The sequence below is a fragment of the Silurus aristotelis genome, assembly GCF_946808225.1.
Source record: "Silurus aristotelis genome assembly, chromosome: 11".
Classification (NCBI taxonomy): Eukaryota; Metazoa; Chordata; class Actinopteri; order Siluriformes; family Siluridae; genus Silurus; species Silurus aristotelis.
Genome location: NC_139584.1, coordinates 12321694 through 12338215, shown reverse-complemented (window position 1 = coordinate 12338215; position 16522 = coordinate 12321694). Strand labels below are relative to the sequence as shown.

Genomic DNA, 16522 nt, shown 5'->3' with positions numbered 1-16522 from the left:
ATAATCATAGGTAGTGTAGAGCTTTGACAAAGCTTACTATTTAAAAAGGTAGTATGTAATTATGGCCATATATTCTGATTGTGGCTTATATTAAAACCACAGGATAGTTTAGGTGTTAATTCAACACTTTGGAATTAGGTCTACTTCATTTATATATCTTTCAAACACTGTATTTTACTTTGTTCATTTGCTAGCAGCCTTTATAATTTGTTCAGCAGCCTTTTTTTTTCTTTTCTTCTCTTTATTTTGTCCTTAAAGCTGACCTTCAATGACTGTTTGAACAGTGAAGTCTTCTTTTCCACCGCCTGCTTTGAGGTGTGCCTCTCAACTCTCTTCTTTATTACTTTCTTCCTTTTGTAGTGCGGTGCGGATGTGGAGGTGGTTTCTTGTCTTTTTCTTTCCTTGTGGGAGGCATCCTTTATTTTCCTCTCTGAGGAAGTGACTAAAATGTGAGCTTTATGCTCGGGTTTCTGTGTCCCATTCACCCACAGTGGCCCTGAGCTCCAGAACTTAGCTCCTCTCCCATTCACTCCCTGCAGCATTCAGCTTATGTCAAAGGCCAAACACTATGACTGATCCATCATGTGGTCTACGGACAAAAAAGCAGCAGGTTTATGTGATTATAAGTGGTCAGGCTTTATTATAAGGGTTTGAATATTTTCTCTGAAATGACATGTAGCCCGACACAAAAGTAAATGTTTTGATTACAATCACAAATGGTGAATGGTGATTCATGAAAATGTGCAGACATAAAAAACTAAGATGTTGTCTAGACTAGGGGGTCAAACACATGTCCTGTGCAGGTTTGTGGTTTCTCATTTCCGACACATTGTATTCAATGATAATTATTAATTCATTCATATTCATTAGCCACTTTATCCTGGTCTCGGTTACTCCGGAACACACAGCATGAACTGGGGATACACCCTGTATGTGAGGCCAATCCATTTAAAGGCACAATGAAGACACATTCACACTATCAGTCATACCTTGTGACTGTATAACCTTGTGACTGAACCTAGCAAGAGTAGTGAGGTTTGCTGTGCTGCCCTGCTGGGAGTCATCTGGTGGTAAATAATACAGTCCTATGCTATGGTCTGTTATAATAAACACTCCTTTGGTTAAATGATAAATTGTTCACAATGAACTCAATGGAGAAGCTTTACACATTATTCCTGTATCTGGTTTCAATTTTGCTTAGTTGGAGAAAGTTTTCATTGTGGGTGGTGTCTCAGGGGTGGTAGCACAGTGGTTCGGGTTTTGAGCTCTAAAGATTGTGAAATCAGGGTTGACAGAGAGCCACTGTAAGGTCTTTACACAAGACTCTTAACTTTTATTTGTTCAGGTATGTGTTTAGTTATGTATCCTCTCTCTTATAACCAATGGTAGAAAATTTATCAAGCAAAAGTAAAAGTAAAAGTACTGCCACTGGAGTAATAAATCACTTGAGTAAAAGTAAAAGGAGTACAAAATCACTCAAGAGAAAATATAGCATCTGATGAAAAAAGTGCTTAATTTTCTGTCTTTTTTTAACAAATACTGTACGGTAACTAACCAAGTAAGATATGCTAAAGTACTAAACACCACCTCGATTATCGAAAGCATATTAAGAACGGTAACAATTACTAATTACTTATAGGGTTTCAATAACTTGCTAGATAATTTGATAGACAAATAGATCTTAATACAGAGCTTCATACTGTAAAACATCAGAAAATCTGGCTAGCTGGCTAGCCAACTGTGTACTTATACATGTTGTTATAGGTTTAGATGCTGAGATGGCAATAATTGCACTGCATTTGTAAATTATTATCAAGCATTATTTAAAACAGGGCACATTTGATCGATTCTACCGATGAAAGGGATCATCAGTTGCCAGTGTCTCAGTTATTGCTGCCTCTTTATAAGCATTTGGGGACAGCTGTAGACTCTTTGACAGAATTCTTCTAATGTGGAGAATGTATTGTTATTTATTTACTGTGTAATGATGAACAGAAATCAGTACAATAAAGTTTTATTGCTATTTTAGTATAATGCTTTAATCCTACTCAAATCCAGTCCTACAGTTAACCACAAACTCCTGTACTCAAGTTTGTTACCTTACACACCATTTATAAGCCCCATAGGACAAAAGCGTCTGCCAAAACATAAATGCAAATGTATGCAAAATATCAAAACCACTTGCTGCAAAAACCTGCAGTGCATTTCTATTTGTTTAAGTAGGTGCTTTGTTAAGTGCACAGGTGTGGTGGTTTCCACAAGGGATTAACTCTGTCAGATATACTATAGCTATACATCCAGTCAACAGGTCCTTTGAAATGCATGGTGATTATATATTTCTCACACTTTTGTGGAAATGACAGCAAGGACCCTAAGATAAACACTATACCTGGAGCTTGATAAAAGATCAAACGAATAAGAGGTATGAAAACACGCTCCTGTCACATGACCTCTAGGTGCACAGTCAAGGCACTGTATAGATCTGCACAAGAATGTGTGTCTTCATGCATGTAAGAGCGTGTGCTTGTGTGTGTCCTGGCTCACCTTAAAACAGGATTTCAGAATGGAAGCACATTCCTTCTTCATGGTCCTTCAGTCTTCATCGGTTCCCCCCCAACAATACCCAGCAGGCAAAGGCTTTTTAGTTTACATACTAACTTCAGAACAAAACTAATAACTAATATCAGGACAAAAGTGCTGGGTCAATGTGAATGTGAAAATGTACGGTGTGTGGGACCATCCTGCATATGTGTCTGTGTGGGGTAAACCTGTCAGCAATTTAGCGTTAGCCTAGAAGGGGCCAGAATGGAGCAGTGTGATAATGCCCTTTCTTATTAAAGATAGATGCACTGCTGGGTTTATTTTCACTGAGGTGTGTGTGTGTGTGTGTGTGTGTGTGTGTGTGTGTGTGTACTGCTCTATTTAGCAGGAACTAAAGAGTCTGTTTTGGCTTTTCAGCTGTGTGATGGGTTCTTTCTTAAGGAGGCCCAATGAAACACACATTAGCTTGTTTTGCTAAATTTGTGAGAACCTTCCAGTGACAATTAATAATGAATGTAATTAATTCTCTCTCTCTCTCTCTCTCTCTCTCTCTCTCTCTCTCTCTCTCTCTCTCTCTCTCTCTCTCTCTCTCTCTCTCTTCTGTTTATAGGGTCTTGTATTTGGATGATGCATGCAGCAGTATTCTCAGATGATTATGTGTTAACAATTAACACTGAAGCATTGAACATGTTCCTTTGTATGTTTCTTCTCCTGTACACTTAATGTGTAGAACAAAATACACAGAGGCCCAGCTAATAAGTTTCACCATTAATCTCATTTTCTTTTTTGCTTCAGTTCTTTCACTTGTACTGCTGCCATTGTATTTTATTATTTTTTCCAATTTTACTTTTTTTAAATGGCTTTTTGCCTTTATGGTCAGTATGCCGAATAATGATGCACAAATTCAAATCCCCAAAAAGACATTCATGTATAGTAATAATCAATAGTTTAATAAATTAAGTACTGAAACACCTCTGAAACACTTCAGCACTCATGTGCCAATGCTTTTATTGTGCTGCTGCAACATCTAATTATTGCAAGTAATAACTTTGTTAACTTTTATGATTAATGTGTACTCTATGGGTCTTGCTAACAGGTGGTGTAACAGGTGCTGGTGCACACCTTATATAAAGTGGGGTTTCTGTTTATGTGGAGTTTAGAAGAGAATTAACTGAAAGCCTCTTATGATAAACAAAAGACAAAAATAAACATCAAGTGAATGAAAAAGCTTGGACCATGAACAGCACAAAACAGATTTAGTCGCCATGCGGGAGAATTACATCATACACATTTGCAAGCAGTGACAGCAGGAGACAAGCGTAGCCCATAATTTTGTGTAATTCATGTCCATGTCCTATAATAAAAGGAAGGCCTGATTCTCAACTGCAGGCCCGACTGCATCGTTTTTTATAAAATCTGGGCAGGTATTTGCTGGTGGAATATTTATAGTATTGCATTAAGAAAGAAATCAAGTGTGGTTAAGTGTTCCATTGCAACATTGACTCTCCTCTGTCGAGGCCTGCCCAGAAATACCTGGCTCAAGGCTGTCTGCAAAGTCAAAGTGTCAAGTTTGTGTATTTAATGGTAATTTTCTATTGACCTCGGTTGTTTCAGTAATGAAACTTCAGGTTGCTATTATATTTATTAATAAAGTTTAACAGTTTGCACTAACTGTACATAATTCTTGGTAATTCTATGATCATTATTTGCAGTGGTACATTTATGCAAAAGGTCAATATTTAGTATTACAAGCTGATTCAGTGGTGAAATGAAGTAATTTCTCTGAGACACATTTCACATTGCTACATCTATTGATGATCTTGAACAGGGGTCAGTCAAACAAGCTATGCTTTACAGAAACATGGAACTTATTCTGAGAATTTTTTTTCTACAGGCTGCAGTAGGATAGTAGAAAGTGAGGCATTATAGATATTATTATAGCATTTATTTTAAAGTAGTGTTTTAGGAAAGGAAGGAGAAGCTTTAAGAGTTAAGAAGCAAACATCTAAAGGGATTCCTGAAAGTAAAAAATTGCTTTACAATCTTAGAACATTATAACTGTTCTGCTTTAGTTGCGCTTGTGGTATCTACTTAAAAAGAACATACAGTTCAGCGTCAGTTCAACAGCAAGCAGAACATCTAGAGAGTAATAAATGATGGAAGAAACTCCTGACATTAACTTGCCAAAACACCTGTGGCCTTAATTGCACAATTGTTTTTAAAGTAGTTCAAAAGACGTTTGTGGGCTCATGATCATTTTATTAGATCTTAATCAGTGTTTGACTCTTTAATATAATTTTATTAATAGATTGGTGTGTTAAAAGTAACATTAGAGTCTTTTTACATGAACTGATTTAATGAATCACTCACTCAGTCTTGTGACAAAAAAAAATGATAATAGGACCATTATAGTCATAATAAATCATAGTAATTTGAGTACTGAAGTACATGTGAAGGCAAATACTTTTGTACTTTTACTCAAGTGAAAGTTTAAAGAGAGCAGTTTTACTTTTACCAGAGTAATGTTAAAGATATTTGACTTTAAAATGAAGTTAAGTTTAAAGTAAAAGTTTACCCAAATATAAATACTTCAATTACAGATAAGTGAAAAAAACTGCTTGAGTACAGTAACTAATTAGATTTAATTCGTTACTGTCCACCACTGTTAATTTGTCAAAACAATTTTGAGACCTAACTGCATATAAAAGCCACAAAGTAAGTCCTTGTATATTTTGCAAAATATCATTTTGGCTATACTGCCCCCTAACGGAGACAAACAAATGTTCAAGTCTGTAACAACATTTCTTTTATATTTTTGTCTCTCAGGTGGTAACTGTCATACCTTCAAAATGTTCTAAAAATTTTAACATGCATATTTGTTCTTCTCTCAAGAAAATTTCAGTAATAATTTTTCTTGGGAAACAGATATATACTAAATTAACAGTGTAATGTAAAAGCTCAGCACCCTTTTTGTTTTACTAAAGAGTGTGGTACTGACTTTTATTGCTACTTGTAACATGCTGTTGTTCATGTGCTCTCGCCATTTCCTTCAGTGGCCCAGTTACAGGCACAGTTTCACACTTTATGAATACGCCTCGAGCTCTTTAGCTGAATTCTTACCTAAGGATCACTAGTTGCTGCGACTGCACAGCATGTTTGTTGAACTTTTTTCCAAAATGAAATTATTGATACCAATGATTACTTTTAGAAATAATTGCTATAGGGCCTTGCCAGAGAGCTCTTCTACACGCCATGATCATTTTCTGGAACTTCTTATCAAGTGATAGCTTATGTGAAAAAGGTGATAAGAACAATGAAGATGTTGGGAAAATGCTGGAAAGAATTAAAAAACAGGTAGAATTTTTGTTCATGACTTAATTTTTTATTAAAACTTTTATTAAAACCGTTTTTTTATTAAAACCATTTTTTATTAAAAAATATAAATAAATAAATAAATATTTAAAAAAGAGGCTTAATTAAAACTTTCAACACAACACATTTATTCACAACGTTCTTTCTTTACTCTGATATAAAAAAAAATAAAGATGCACACACATATATGTATATATATATATATATATATATATATATATATATATATATATATATATATATATATATATATATATATATATATATATATGTGTGTGTGTGTGTGTGTGTGTGTGTGTGTGTGTGTGTGTGTGTGTGTGTGTGTGCATCTTTATTTATTTTTTTAAACAGAGTCAAACAGAAATTAATAAAATTAGTGGCATTACTATGTATTTGACAGCTATAATATACAGTGAGGAAAATAAGTATTTGAACACCCTGCTACTTTGCAAGTTCTCCCACTTAGAAATCATGGAGGGGTCTGAAATTGTCATCGTAGGTGCATGTCCACTGTGAGAGACATAATCTAAAAAAAAAAATTCAGAAATCACAATATATGATTTTTAAACTATTTATTTGTATGATACAGCTGCAAATAAGTATTTGAACACCTGTCTATCAGCTAGAATTCTGACCCTCAAAGACCTGTTAGTCCGCCTTTAAAATGTCCACCTCCACTACATTTATTATCCTAAATTAGATGCACCTGTTTGAGGTCGTTAGCTGCATAAAGACACCTGTCCACCCCATACAATCAGTAAGAATCCAACTACTAACATGGCCAAGACCAAAGAGCTGTCCAAAGACACTAGAGACAAAATTGTACACCTCCACAAGGCTGGAAAAGGCTACGGGGAAATTGCCAAGCAGCTTGGTGAAAAAAGGTCCACTGTTGAAGCAATCATTAGAAAATGGAAGAAGCTAAACATGACTGTCAATCTTCCTCGGACTGGGGCTCCGTGCAAGATCTCACCTCGTGGGGTCTCAATGACCCTAAGGAAGGTGAGAAATCAGCCCAGAACTACACGAGAGGAGCTGGTCAATGACCTGAAAAGAGCTGGGACCACCGTTTTCAAGGTTACTGTTGGTAATACACTAAGGCGTCATGGTTTGAAATCATGCATGGCACGAAAGGTTCCCCTGCTTAAACCAGCACATGTCCAGGCACGTCTTAAGTTTGCCAATGACCATTTGGATGATCCAGGGGAGTCATAGGAGAAAGTCATGTCGTCAGATGAGACCAAAATAGAACTTTTGGGTCATAATTCCACTAAACGTGTTTGGAGGAAGAAGAATGATGAGTACCATCCCAAGAACACCATCCCCACTGTGAAGCATGGGGGTGGTAGCATCATGCTTTAGGGGTGTTTTTCTGCACATGGGACAGGGCGACTGCACTGTATTACGGAGAGGATGACCGGGGCCATGTATTGCGAGATTTTGGGGAACAACCTCCTTCCCTCAGTTAGATCATTGAAGATGGGTCGAAGCTGGGTCTTCCAACATGACAATGACCTGAAGCACACAGCCAGGATAACCAAGGAGTGGCTCTGTAAGAAGCATATCAAGGTTCTGGCGTGGCCTAGCCAGTCTCCAGACCTAAACCCAATAGAGAATCTTTGGAGGGAGCTCAAACTCCATGTTTCTCAGCGACAGGCCCGAAACCTGACTGATCTAGAGAAGATCTGTGTGGAGGAGTGGGCCAAAATCCCTCCTGCAGTGTGTGCAAACCTGGTGAAAAACTACAGGAAACGTTTGACCTCTGTAATTGCAAACAAAGGCTACTGTACCAAATATTAACATTGACTTTCTCAGGTGTTCAAATACTTATTTGCAGCTGTATCATACAAATAAATAGTTAAAAAAAACATATATTGTGATTTCTGGATTTTTTTTTTTAGATTATGTCTCTCACAGTGGACATGCACCTACGATGACAATTTCAGACCCCTCCATGATTTCTAAGTGGGAGAACTTGCAAAATAGCAGGGTGTTCAAATACTTATTTTCCTCACTGTATATTACACACCCCTCATATTTTTGCAACTATTTCAGTATATATTTTCAAGGGACAATACTATAGAAATGAAACTTGGATATATTAGAGTAGTCAATGTTCAGCTTGTTTAGCAGTATAGATTTACTGTCCTCTAAAAATAACAAAGTGAGTACACCCTATGTGAACATGTCAAAATCTTAAAAACATGTCTTAAGCCTCCTGGGCATTGAATTCACCAGAGCTGCACAGGTTGTTGGTGGAATCCCCTTCCACTCCTCTATATCTGACCTGCTGGATGTTAGACACATGGCGCTTCTTCACCTTTCGCTTCAGAATGCCCTAAAGGTGCTCAATAGCGTTCAGGTCTGGAGACATACTTGTCCACTCCATCACCCTCACCATCAGCTTCCTCAGCTAGGCAGTTGTCATCTTGGCGGTGTGTTTGAGGTCGTTATGTGTTGAGAAACTGACGTTCAATCCAGTTTCTGAAGGCAGGGCATCATGTTCTGCTTCAGAATGTCACAGTACATGTTGGAATCAATGTTTCCAGCACTCATGCAGCCCCAGACCATGATGCTACCACCACCACTGTAGGCAGGACACAATTTTCTTGGTACTCCTCAACTGGGCATCGCCACACATGCTGGACACCACCTGAGCCAAACAAGTTTTTCTTAATCTCATCAGAACACAGGACATGGTTCTAATAATTTATGCTCTTGGACAGGTTGTCTTTAGCAAACTGTTTGCAGGCTTTCTTGTTAAACAGCTTCAGAAGAGGCTTACTTCTGGGAAGCAAAGTCCATGCAAACTGACTTGTAGTGCGCAGCGTATGGTCTGAGCACTGACAAGCGGAACTTCTACTTCTGCAACTTCTAAAGTAATGCTGCAGCACTAATGTCTGTTTTTAAAGCCAGCTTCTGCACCTGACGCACAGCATGAGAACTCGACTTCTTCGATCGACCCTTGCGAGGTCTGTTCTAAGTGGAACCCGTCTTGGAAAACCTCTGTATGACTCTGGCCACTGTACTGTATTTCAGTTTGGGTGTTTTGGCTCGTCTTATAGACTCGGCCATCTTTGTGAAGAGCAACAATTCAAATTCTCAAATAGTTCTTTGCCATGAGGTGCCATGTTGAACATCCAGTGTTCAGTATGAGAAAATTGTACTCAAAGCACCAACCTTTTATTGCTCTAATACAAGATATGTGTATTAGATTAGAGATTAGAGTAAGACGTGTGTGTTTATAAATATAAAAAACAGTATATTGAACACACACAATACACACACAAAATAAAGCCTTTATTTAAAAAAAGGGATATTTATTTAAAGACAAATCATACCATATATGTGAAATTTGTAAGCTATAAACTTCAACACACAAAAATAGCTTTCTTTTCTAGTGCTTCAGGGGAAATACATTTTAAAATTACAAAACTAACAAATTATAAACCCTTAATTAAGGGTTGAAATTTACACTCAATAAAACATCTTGAATGTATAAACTTAGTATTCTTAGTTTTGCCAAACGAAAGTTAAGCTGTACGTGTGGCTAAGGCATGAAAATTACAAATGGCAGTTGATTACTTACAAATCCCAATAAATAATTATAATAATAATAACAATAATAACATGATGAGGGATACAGCAGAAAATGGTCAGTGCTGCCTATGATGATACAGGGAAAGTAAACCCTACATATACATATTCATACAAATGTATAATTAATAGTTTAAGAACATTATAACGCAAATAGTTTACTGATAGTGAGATCACAACACCTGGTCTAATGAGTTTTGATTTATTTTCATGTCAAAAAATAAAAAACTATAATTATTAATTACAGCCTGTGACTGCTTATAGCAAGTTGATGCACATGTATTTACAGTGTGCTGCCATCTATTTGAGTGCCATTATTATAAAGAAAGCTGCCATATAGTACAAACAAGAGACCAAGTTTCCTACCATGCACAGAAAAGGTTTTTCATTGTGGCAGAAGTGTTTCTGCTTATTCTTACAAAACAATGTTTTATAGTTATGTAAATGCATTTATAACTATTAACAAATCAGAGCAAAGTAACAAATCCTATTATATTCAATAAAAACACAAATCCACTGTAATAAACATCCCTGAGTGGTCCAGTTTTGGTTCAGAACTAAGTGCATCTAGTTCATATTTATCTAGAACACACCCTTCAAGAATGATTACCACAAAAACATTTTTTTAAAGAAATTACAAACTCACAACCAACAAATCTGGTTAAAGGGTTTAGATTTTGTGGTATTGGTCATACAAATCCTTATGCATAGCAAAAAAATACATATATGCATGCATCATGAAAAAACAAGCAGAAACGGTGCTGTGGGCAAACAGGAACTTTTAACTGGTCACAGTTAAAGTAAGTGTCTGGCCCACTGAAAATTACCATGCAATTAACAAAAAAGTATGCTGTAAAGATTGTACATATGAATTGCTTCCTGCCATGTTAACATATTAAACTTTCTAGTTTTTATATCTACATCCTGTTCCTTAGAGCACACTATAAATGACATCATCTTGAAATATCTTGTATTACAACCAGAATCGTTTTTATTTTTTGCTACCTCTTTAATAATGGACATGATTTTTGATTGATCAGACATGGTACATTTACTTACAATAACAATGCCCTAATGAGTCCATTATTCGATTGAGGAATAACACTAAACTTTATCTGCATACTGAGGTTAGTTTTCCTCATCCTCATTCACTTCAATATTTTCTTCATCCTCTTCCTGGCCCAGCTCTCTGACTTCGCTGCTGGCTGAGTGACACAACTCATCAACTTCCTCTATATCTACTTCCTCTTCTTGCCTCTCCTCAGTGGAAGATTCCACCCCTTCTTCATCACTGTCAGCTGCACCTAAAACAAACATGTAATAAATAGAATGATTAAAGATAAAAGAAACAGTAAACTGTTAAAACATGTCCTGTTTATTTACAACTGGTATTTACATTATTTAATATAATATATATGTAAATACAAGGTATGCTGCTAGGTATCAATTGATAGCTGTTAAATAGAAAAAAAAGAGCGTCTATTGATAAAATACAGTTAAGAAAAAAATTAGCCAATGATATTTAAGGTTACAGTCAAGGCAGTTGGGCCCGCCCACTGCTGGCAAAAAAGAGAAAGTAATTGTGCAAGCAGGAGCTATAGCTGAGAAAAGAAGCTGCTTCTGAGTGCGGGGAATGATTTTGCTTTTGCAAACATATTTTGTCTTTCTCGCCCGAGCTTGTATTGCGTGCATGAAAATACAAACCTTGTGCATGTATGGGTTTAAAAAGAGCATGCCCGCTCCCCTGTTATCATACATCTATTATTTGTCTAATACATCTATTTTCTCCTCGCACTTGCAATTAACCATGCACGTTATTTATTAATACATAGCTCATATTATGTAGCTTAAATAACAAGCTCATATTGATACATTACCACCATTAAATAAATACATTCTTGAAGTATGCATATATGTAGTACATAGCATATTCTACCATTTTCTATAACCTAAAAGCCATAAGCATATTGAAAATTTTTGCATGTTATACAGTAGTTGTTCATTACCTGTGACTTCACCTTCTTCTTCAACATCATCATCATCATCCTGATCTTCTAAATCTTTTTGTCGGTCCTGGCTGACCAGTTCCTGGTCATCATCCGAATCCGATATGATCACACACTCATCTCCGTTACTGTCTTGGGCTGGTTTGGATGTGCTAGCAGAAATAGTGAGTTTAAAGAGTGAACTGTTCTCAAATTCTTAATACATTACAGCTATACAATGTACAATATAAAGGTTTATTCAAAAAAACTGAACCGATTTCATTACGCAATATAACAACTGAACGTTTCCGGAAGAACGACGTGACTACATCGCCCCTGTGGCAGCCATTCAAAACTTAGATAACTCCTCTTTCAAATGGTCATTGATTCATTTTATTACGATGCTTGAGAACTGAAGCAATGCGTCATGATATCTGTTTATTCTTTTTGAATAACCCTGTACAATATATACATATTCAACTTGAATTTTTTGAACACACAAACAAAGCAAAGATTGCATGATGAATAAATATTTTTTTGTGGATTTTATTACCCGCCATTTTCTCTTGGCTCCCACAGTGGTGTCAGGTAATACCTAAGAGGGTCTTTGTACAGGTCATCCTTCAGGATCTAGATCAGAATTAGGTACAAATGCATAGCATAGTCTCATTATTGAGCCTAAATGAACCAAATCAGTAACAAACTGCATGAATGCACTTACATTTCTAATTCTTTCCATATATTTAAGGTCACCCTTGTAAGAAACGGTCTGTGCCATATAATAAACTCAACTGTATTTTATGTTATATATACACATACACTACAATTCCTAATTATTCAAACAGTGTCAATTTGTCTCTGTGAAATACCTTTTTTCTGGATGCTGCATACGGATACCACATTTGTCTTTTATAGCTTAAAAATGCAATTTTTACCTTCAAATGTATATATGGTGTATGTATATATAAATGTATTTATAAAAGATGTAAAGAAGATAACCAGACTGTAGTTAGATTTAGACACATCATATGTACTGAAACAGATAGACACTAGGATACAAGTACTGTATGCTTTCCACTCCAAATATATAAAAACAGCTCAGCTCCAGTTTTTCTGAGTGTATTTTTTTTTTCTAATGTGCTTATGTTTATTTTCTCCATTTCCTTTATTTGCACTCAGTTAAAGGCACTTAACACTTTACTTTGGAGTATGAAGTTTTCTTATGTTGCAGGCTGATACTACAATCTTTAAATTTTTTATTTTTTCTCATTAATCTACAAACTCGTAATTCTTAATGGCAAATCCTCTCTTGCTGGCCTAGGTTGTATGGGGACTATCTGTGAACTGCCACATTTATTTATTTTTTTTATCTTTCCAGAGCTGTTCCAATCAGGGTTCTGGCTGGGACATTTAGAGTTGTCCTTAAGCTACTCCTGTGTTGTCTTGTCTGTGTGCTTTTTATTGTGTGTTGTTTTATTAATGATATCTATGTACTTTGCGCCGATTATCTTTCCCTCGACCCTGACCAGTGGCCAAGTCTCTGCTGCAGAAAAACTTCCCTGCAGCATCATGCTTAACTTCTGAGATAGTTTGGGGCAGGTGATGAGCGGTGCCTGATGTCCTCGAGACATACTGGTTAGAGTAGACACTAAACAGCTTAATCTTGGTTTCATTCGACCAGAGAATCTTGTTCTACACAGTCTAAGTGTCTTTCAAGTGCCTGTTGGCAAACTTCAAGCTGGCTTCCATGGGTTTTGCACTGGGGAGAGGCTTCTATCTAGCCACTCTGCCAAAAAACCCAGATCATTGGAGCTGCAGTGATTGTTGTCCTCGGTCACAGCGAACATCAAGTTCTTGGTCACTTCTCTTACCAAGCGCCCCCCGATTGCTCAGATTGGCCAGGCGACCAGCCTTTGACCTCATGGCTTGGATTTTTGCTTTGATATGCATTTTTTAGCTACAAGGCCTTAAATAGAGAGGTGTGTGCCTTTCCAAATCATGTCCAATTAATAAACATTTCCACAGGTGGACTTTAATTATAGTGTCAGCAACAATCAAGCGAAATGGGAGGCACCTGAGCTAATGTTCAAGTGTTGTTGCAAAGGGTCTGTAAACTTATATACATGTGACATTTCAGGTTTTTTTTTTTTTTTTATTTACAGAAATGTCTGAAATTCTGTTTTCACTGTGTCAATATAGGATACTGAGTGTAGATTAATAAGAATTTATTTGAACAATTGTAGTATCAGGCTGCAACTTAATATAAAACAAAATGTGAAGGGAGTCTACAGATAGGAATGTGTGAGTATGTTACAAAAATTGTTGGGGTTTTTTTTGGTTCATGCCTACCTGTGCTATTTCATCCATCCCAGGACTACTGTGGTCATCAAACCAGTGGAAGAAGCTCTCGTAAATGCCTCTTGAATTCCGCCTTGGTCCTCCATTTCGCGTCAAGGACTGTCCATGGTGCCAAACAATTGGTGTTGAGAAAGAAACTGGGGATCCTGAGGTGATAGCAATACAATCACCATAAGAAAAATTGGACTTGGTAAGAAAGTCCATCATTTAAAAATGACCAGCAGTTCAGTGATTTTACCTCCCATTCCAAGATGGAGCTCTTTTACTATGACTTTGTTCTGAAAAAACGGGTTCCGGCGGAAATTAAAGCAAATCCGGTAGCCAAGTTTGTTGTTTTTGAAAGTCTCGATCTGTGCAAAACACCGTATGGGTAAGAAGTGTTAATGAAATTTGTGTTATGGTAATAGAGGGCAGATCTAATCATGTTATTGAAAGGTCATTAGACATAGATTAACAGAAGCAAGTACTTTACCTCTAAATTGATCATGTAGCTTAGAGCATCTTCATCATTTTCATCAATTTGTGCTGACAGGTGTGGGTGGTTGAGAAGCTGAAATATTATTTGTTAAGCAGCAAATATTTTTTTAAATTGGTTCGAATTAATACAAATGATTGTGTAGAACAAAAATCATCCTGTCCAAGTTTTAAGAAGTAGAATTTCAGTCAGCAGTCACATAGTGTTATAGCATGTCTAAACATCACACAACATTAGTAAGCCAAGAGAACATAAAAGCAGAGCAGAACACTCGCACATAGAGACGCAGTGTGTTGTACATAGTACACAATTCTTTAAGATATCATCTAGAAAGCACCTACACAGTGCCTTCCCCTGTGCAAGGCTTTCTTGGGTCTTGGGTCATACTCTTTATGTTTAGATATCTTAAAACTGAGTTGTCCAATCTTATCAGTGAAGGACCTTATGGATTGCAGTTTTTCATTTCGACCAAACACCCGATAGACATGTGAAATACAAGATCAACTGATTATACAGATCTTACAGATGAAATCACTTGCAGCTTCTGCTTGGTTGGAAACCTGCAGCCATAACAGCTCTTTGCAGATACGTTTGGACTTGTCTGACTTAAAGTCTATTAATGTGCAAGGAAAAGTTAAAGCATGAGGAAAATAAAGATTTTTTTGTGTGAGTATTAGAATGTGAGAATATACTCCCTTTTTTTTTATTTTTACCTAACCAGTTTCTTTAATTCTATACACACTTACTCGGGAGGACAGGATACCATGTCAACTGATATGTTAGGACCAAAAAGCTCAAAAAGCGACTACATCAGTGAAAGTGAAAGAACAGTCTGGGGAAAGTGATAAAGCCCTGTTGGCGCACTTTGGAAAAAGGATACGGCGGTGAGCCAGAATCCCGGGATGCTCTGCGCGATGGCGGCGCGCTGCTCGAGGTGAGGACGCCGCTGCCGGCCCAGGCTGAGCTCGAGGCGCCGGTGCAGGCGCGCGCCCTTCTTCTCCAACGCATCCAAGCGCATCTGCACGTGCGCCAGAAGCGCGACGGAGCGTCGCAGCTCGGGGGCCATCTGCTCCGACACTATGGCGCACTCCTCGCGTTCCTGATCGTCGTCGTCATCGGACGAACTGGCTGTCAAGGACGACCCGGGGAGGGAGTCCTCCTCATCATCATCATCGTCGTCGTCCTCTTCCTCCTCCTCATCTGCGCGGCGTGCGCGCACCCGCGCCTCTACTCCGGCACTTGCAGATACAGAGCCTCTGTCCTCTGCGCGTCCGCTCCGCTCCAGGTCGGCTCGGCTTTGATTACTGGCCGTGTTTTCACCGAGAGCTTGCTTGGATGAACAAGGCGCTTCAGCAGCTACTTCCCCGCCTCTGGTGAGACTCGCCAGTGCTTCTGCAGCGACTATGGTTGCGCAATCTGAGCGCGCTTTCTGGCCTTCGGACGACTCTGCGCCTCCATCTCCGTTCTTCCGTTTACTTTCACTCATTCTTTCTGTCCTCTTTGTATTTTCAGGTGCACCGCTGGTCTCCGATGCGCCATTTTTGTGCTTTAATCGAACCCCGTCCTGTTCAGCGCGTTCACGCGTATGACTCTCTCCATCTTCCTCCTCGGCCACTCTGGGTCGTTTGGACAGCGAGGAGTCATCCTCCTCCTCCCCCTGCAGTCTCGGGCTCGCGCTTCTCTTCTTATTGCATTCGGACGGCTTGTTGCTGCTGTCCGGCGCTTTACTCATGTTCTATTCAGCAGCGAACACTTGTTATTGTTAACTTACGTATTTGACTCACTGATACGGGTGAGCTTACCGATGAGCTAAGCTAATCAACTAATTCGATAGCTAGCTAACCCGTTTGCATAGCAATTCTCCTCTGCGGAGTTACCTTGAGTTTTCAGGCCTACCTCGGCTATATGCTAACTATCAAAAGTGTTATTTTTCTCCGCGCTGACAGCACTGCTGCTAGTAAAATGTAAAATTTTCCTACTTAGCCGTGTAATAAGGCCTCGTGTTTCCCAGTTCCGCGTACTTGTTTATAATTTGTCCTTCCGTGCGCCATTTGGCTGAAGCCAAATGCTCATACGAACTAGGAAAACAATGCTCTGATTGGCTGAAACGCGCCGCGCAATACCTTCCTCAGCCAATGATAAAGCAGATCAGCTGCATCTCAAGGACAACACAAACGCGTCCCTTTTCACGTTC

At 38.1% G+C, this 16522-nt stretch overlaps 1 protein-coding gene across 1 annotated transcript; it reads right to left on the bottom strand.

The window, feature by feature from the left end:
• Window positions 1-9212: 9212 nt before the first annotated feature.
• Window positions 9213-16453, bottom strand: tspy (testis specific protein Y-linked). The gene is made up of 7 exons (XM_083553875.1): window positions 15209-16453; window positions 14326-14403; window positions 14092-14203; window positions 13845-13999; window positions 12049-12125; window positions 11517-11668; window positions 9213-10814 (listed from the first exon to the last, which is right to left on the bottom strand). The coding sequence occupies exons 1-7, from the start codon at window positions 16058-16060 to the stop codon at window positions 10639-10641; spliced, it is 1602 nt and encodes a 533-aa protein (XP_083410001.1). The 5' UTR covers window positions 16061-16453; the 3' UTR covers window positions 9213-10638.
• Window positions 16454-16522: the final 69 nt, after the last annotated feature.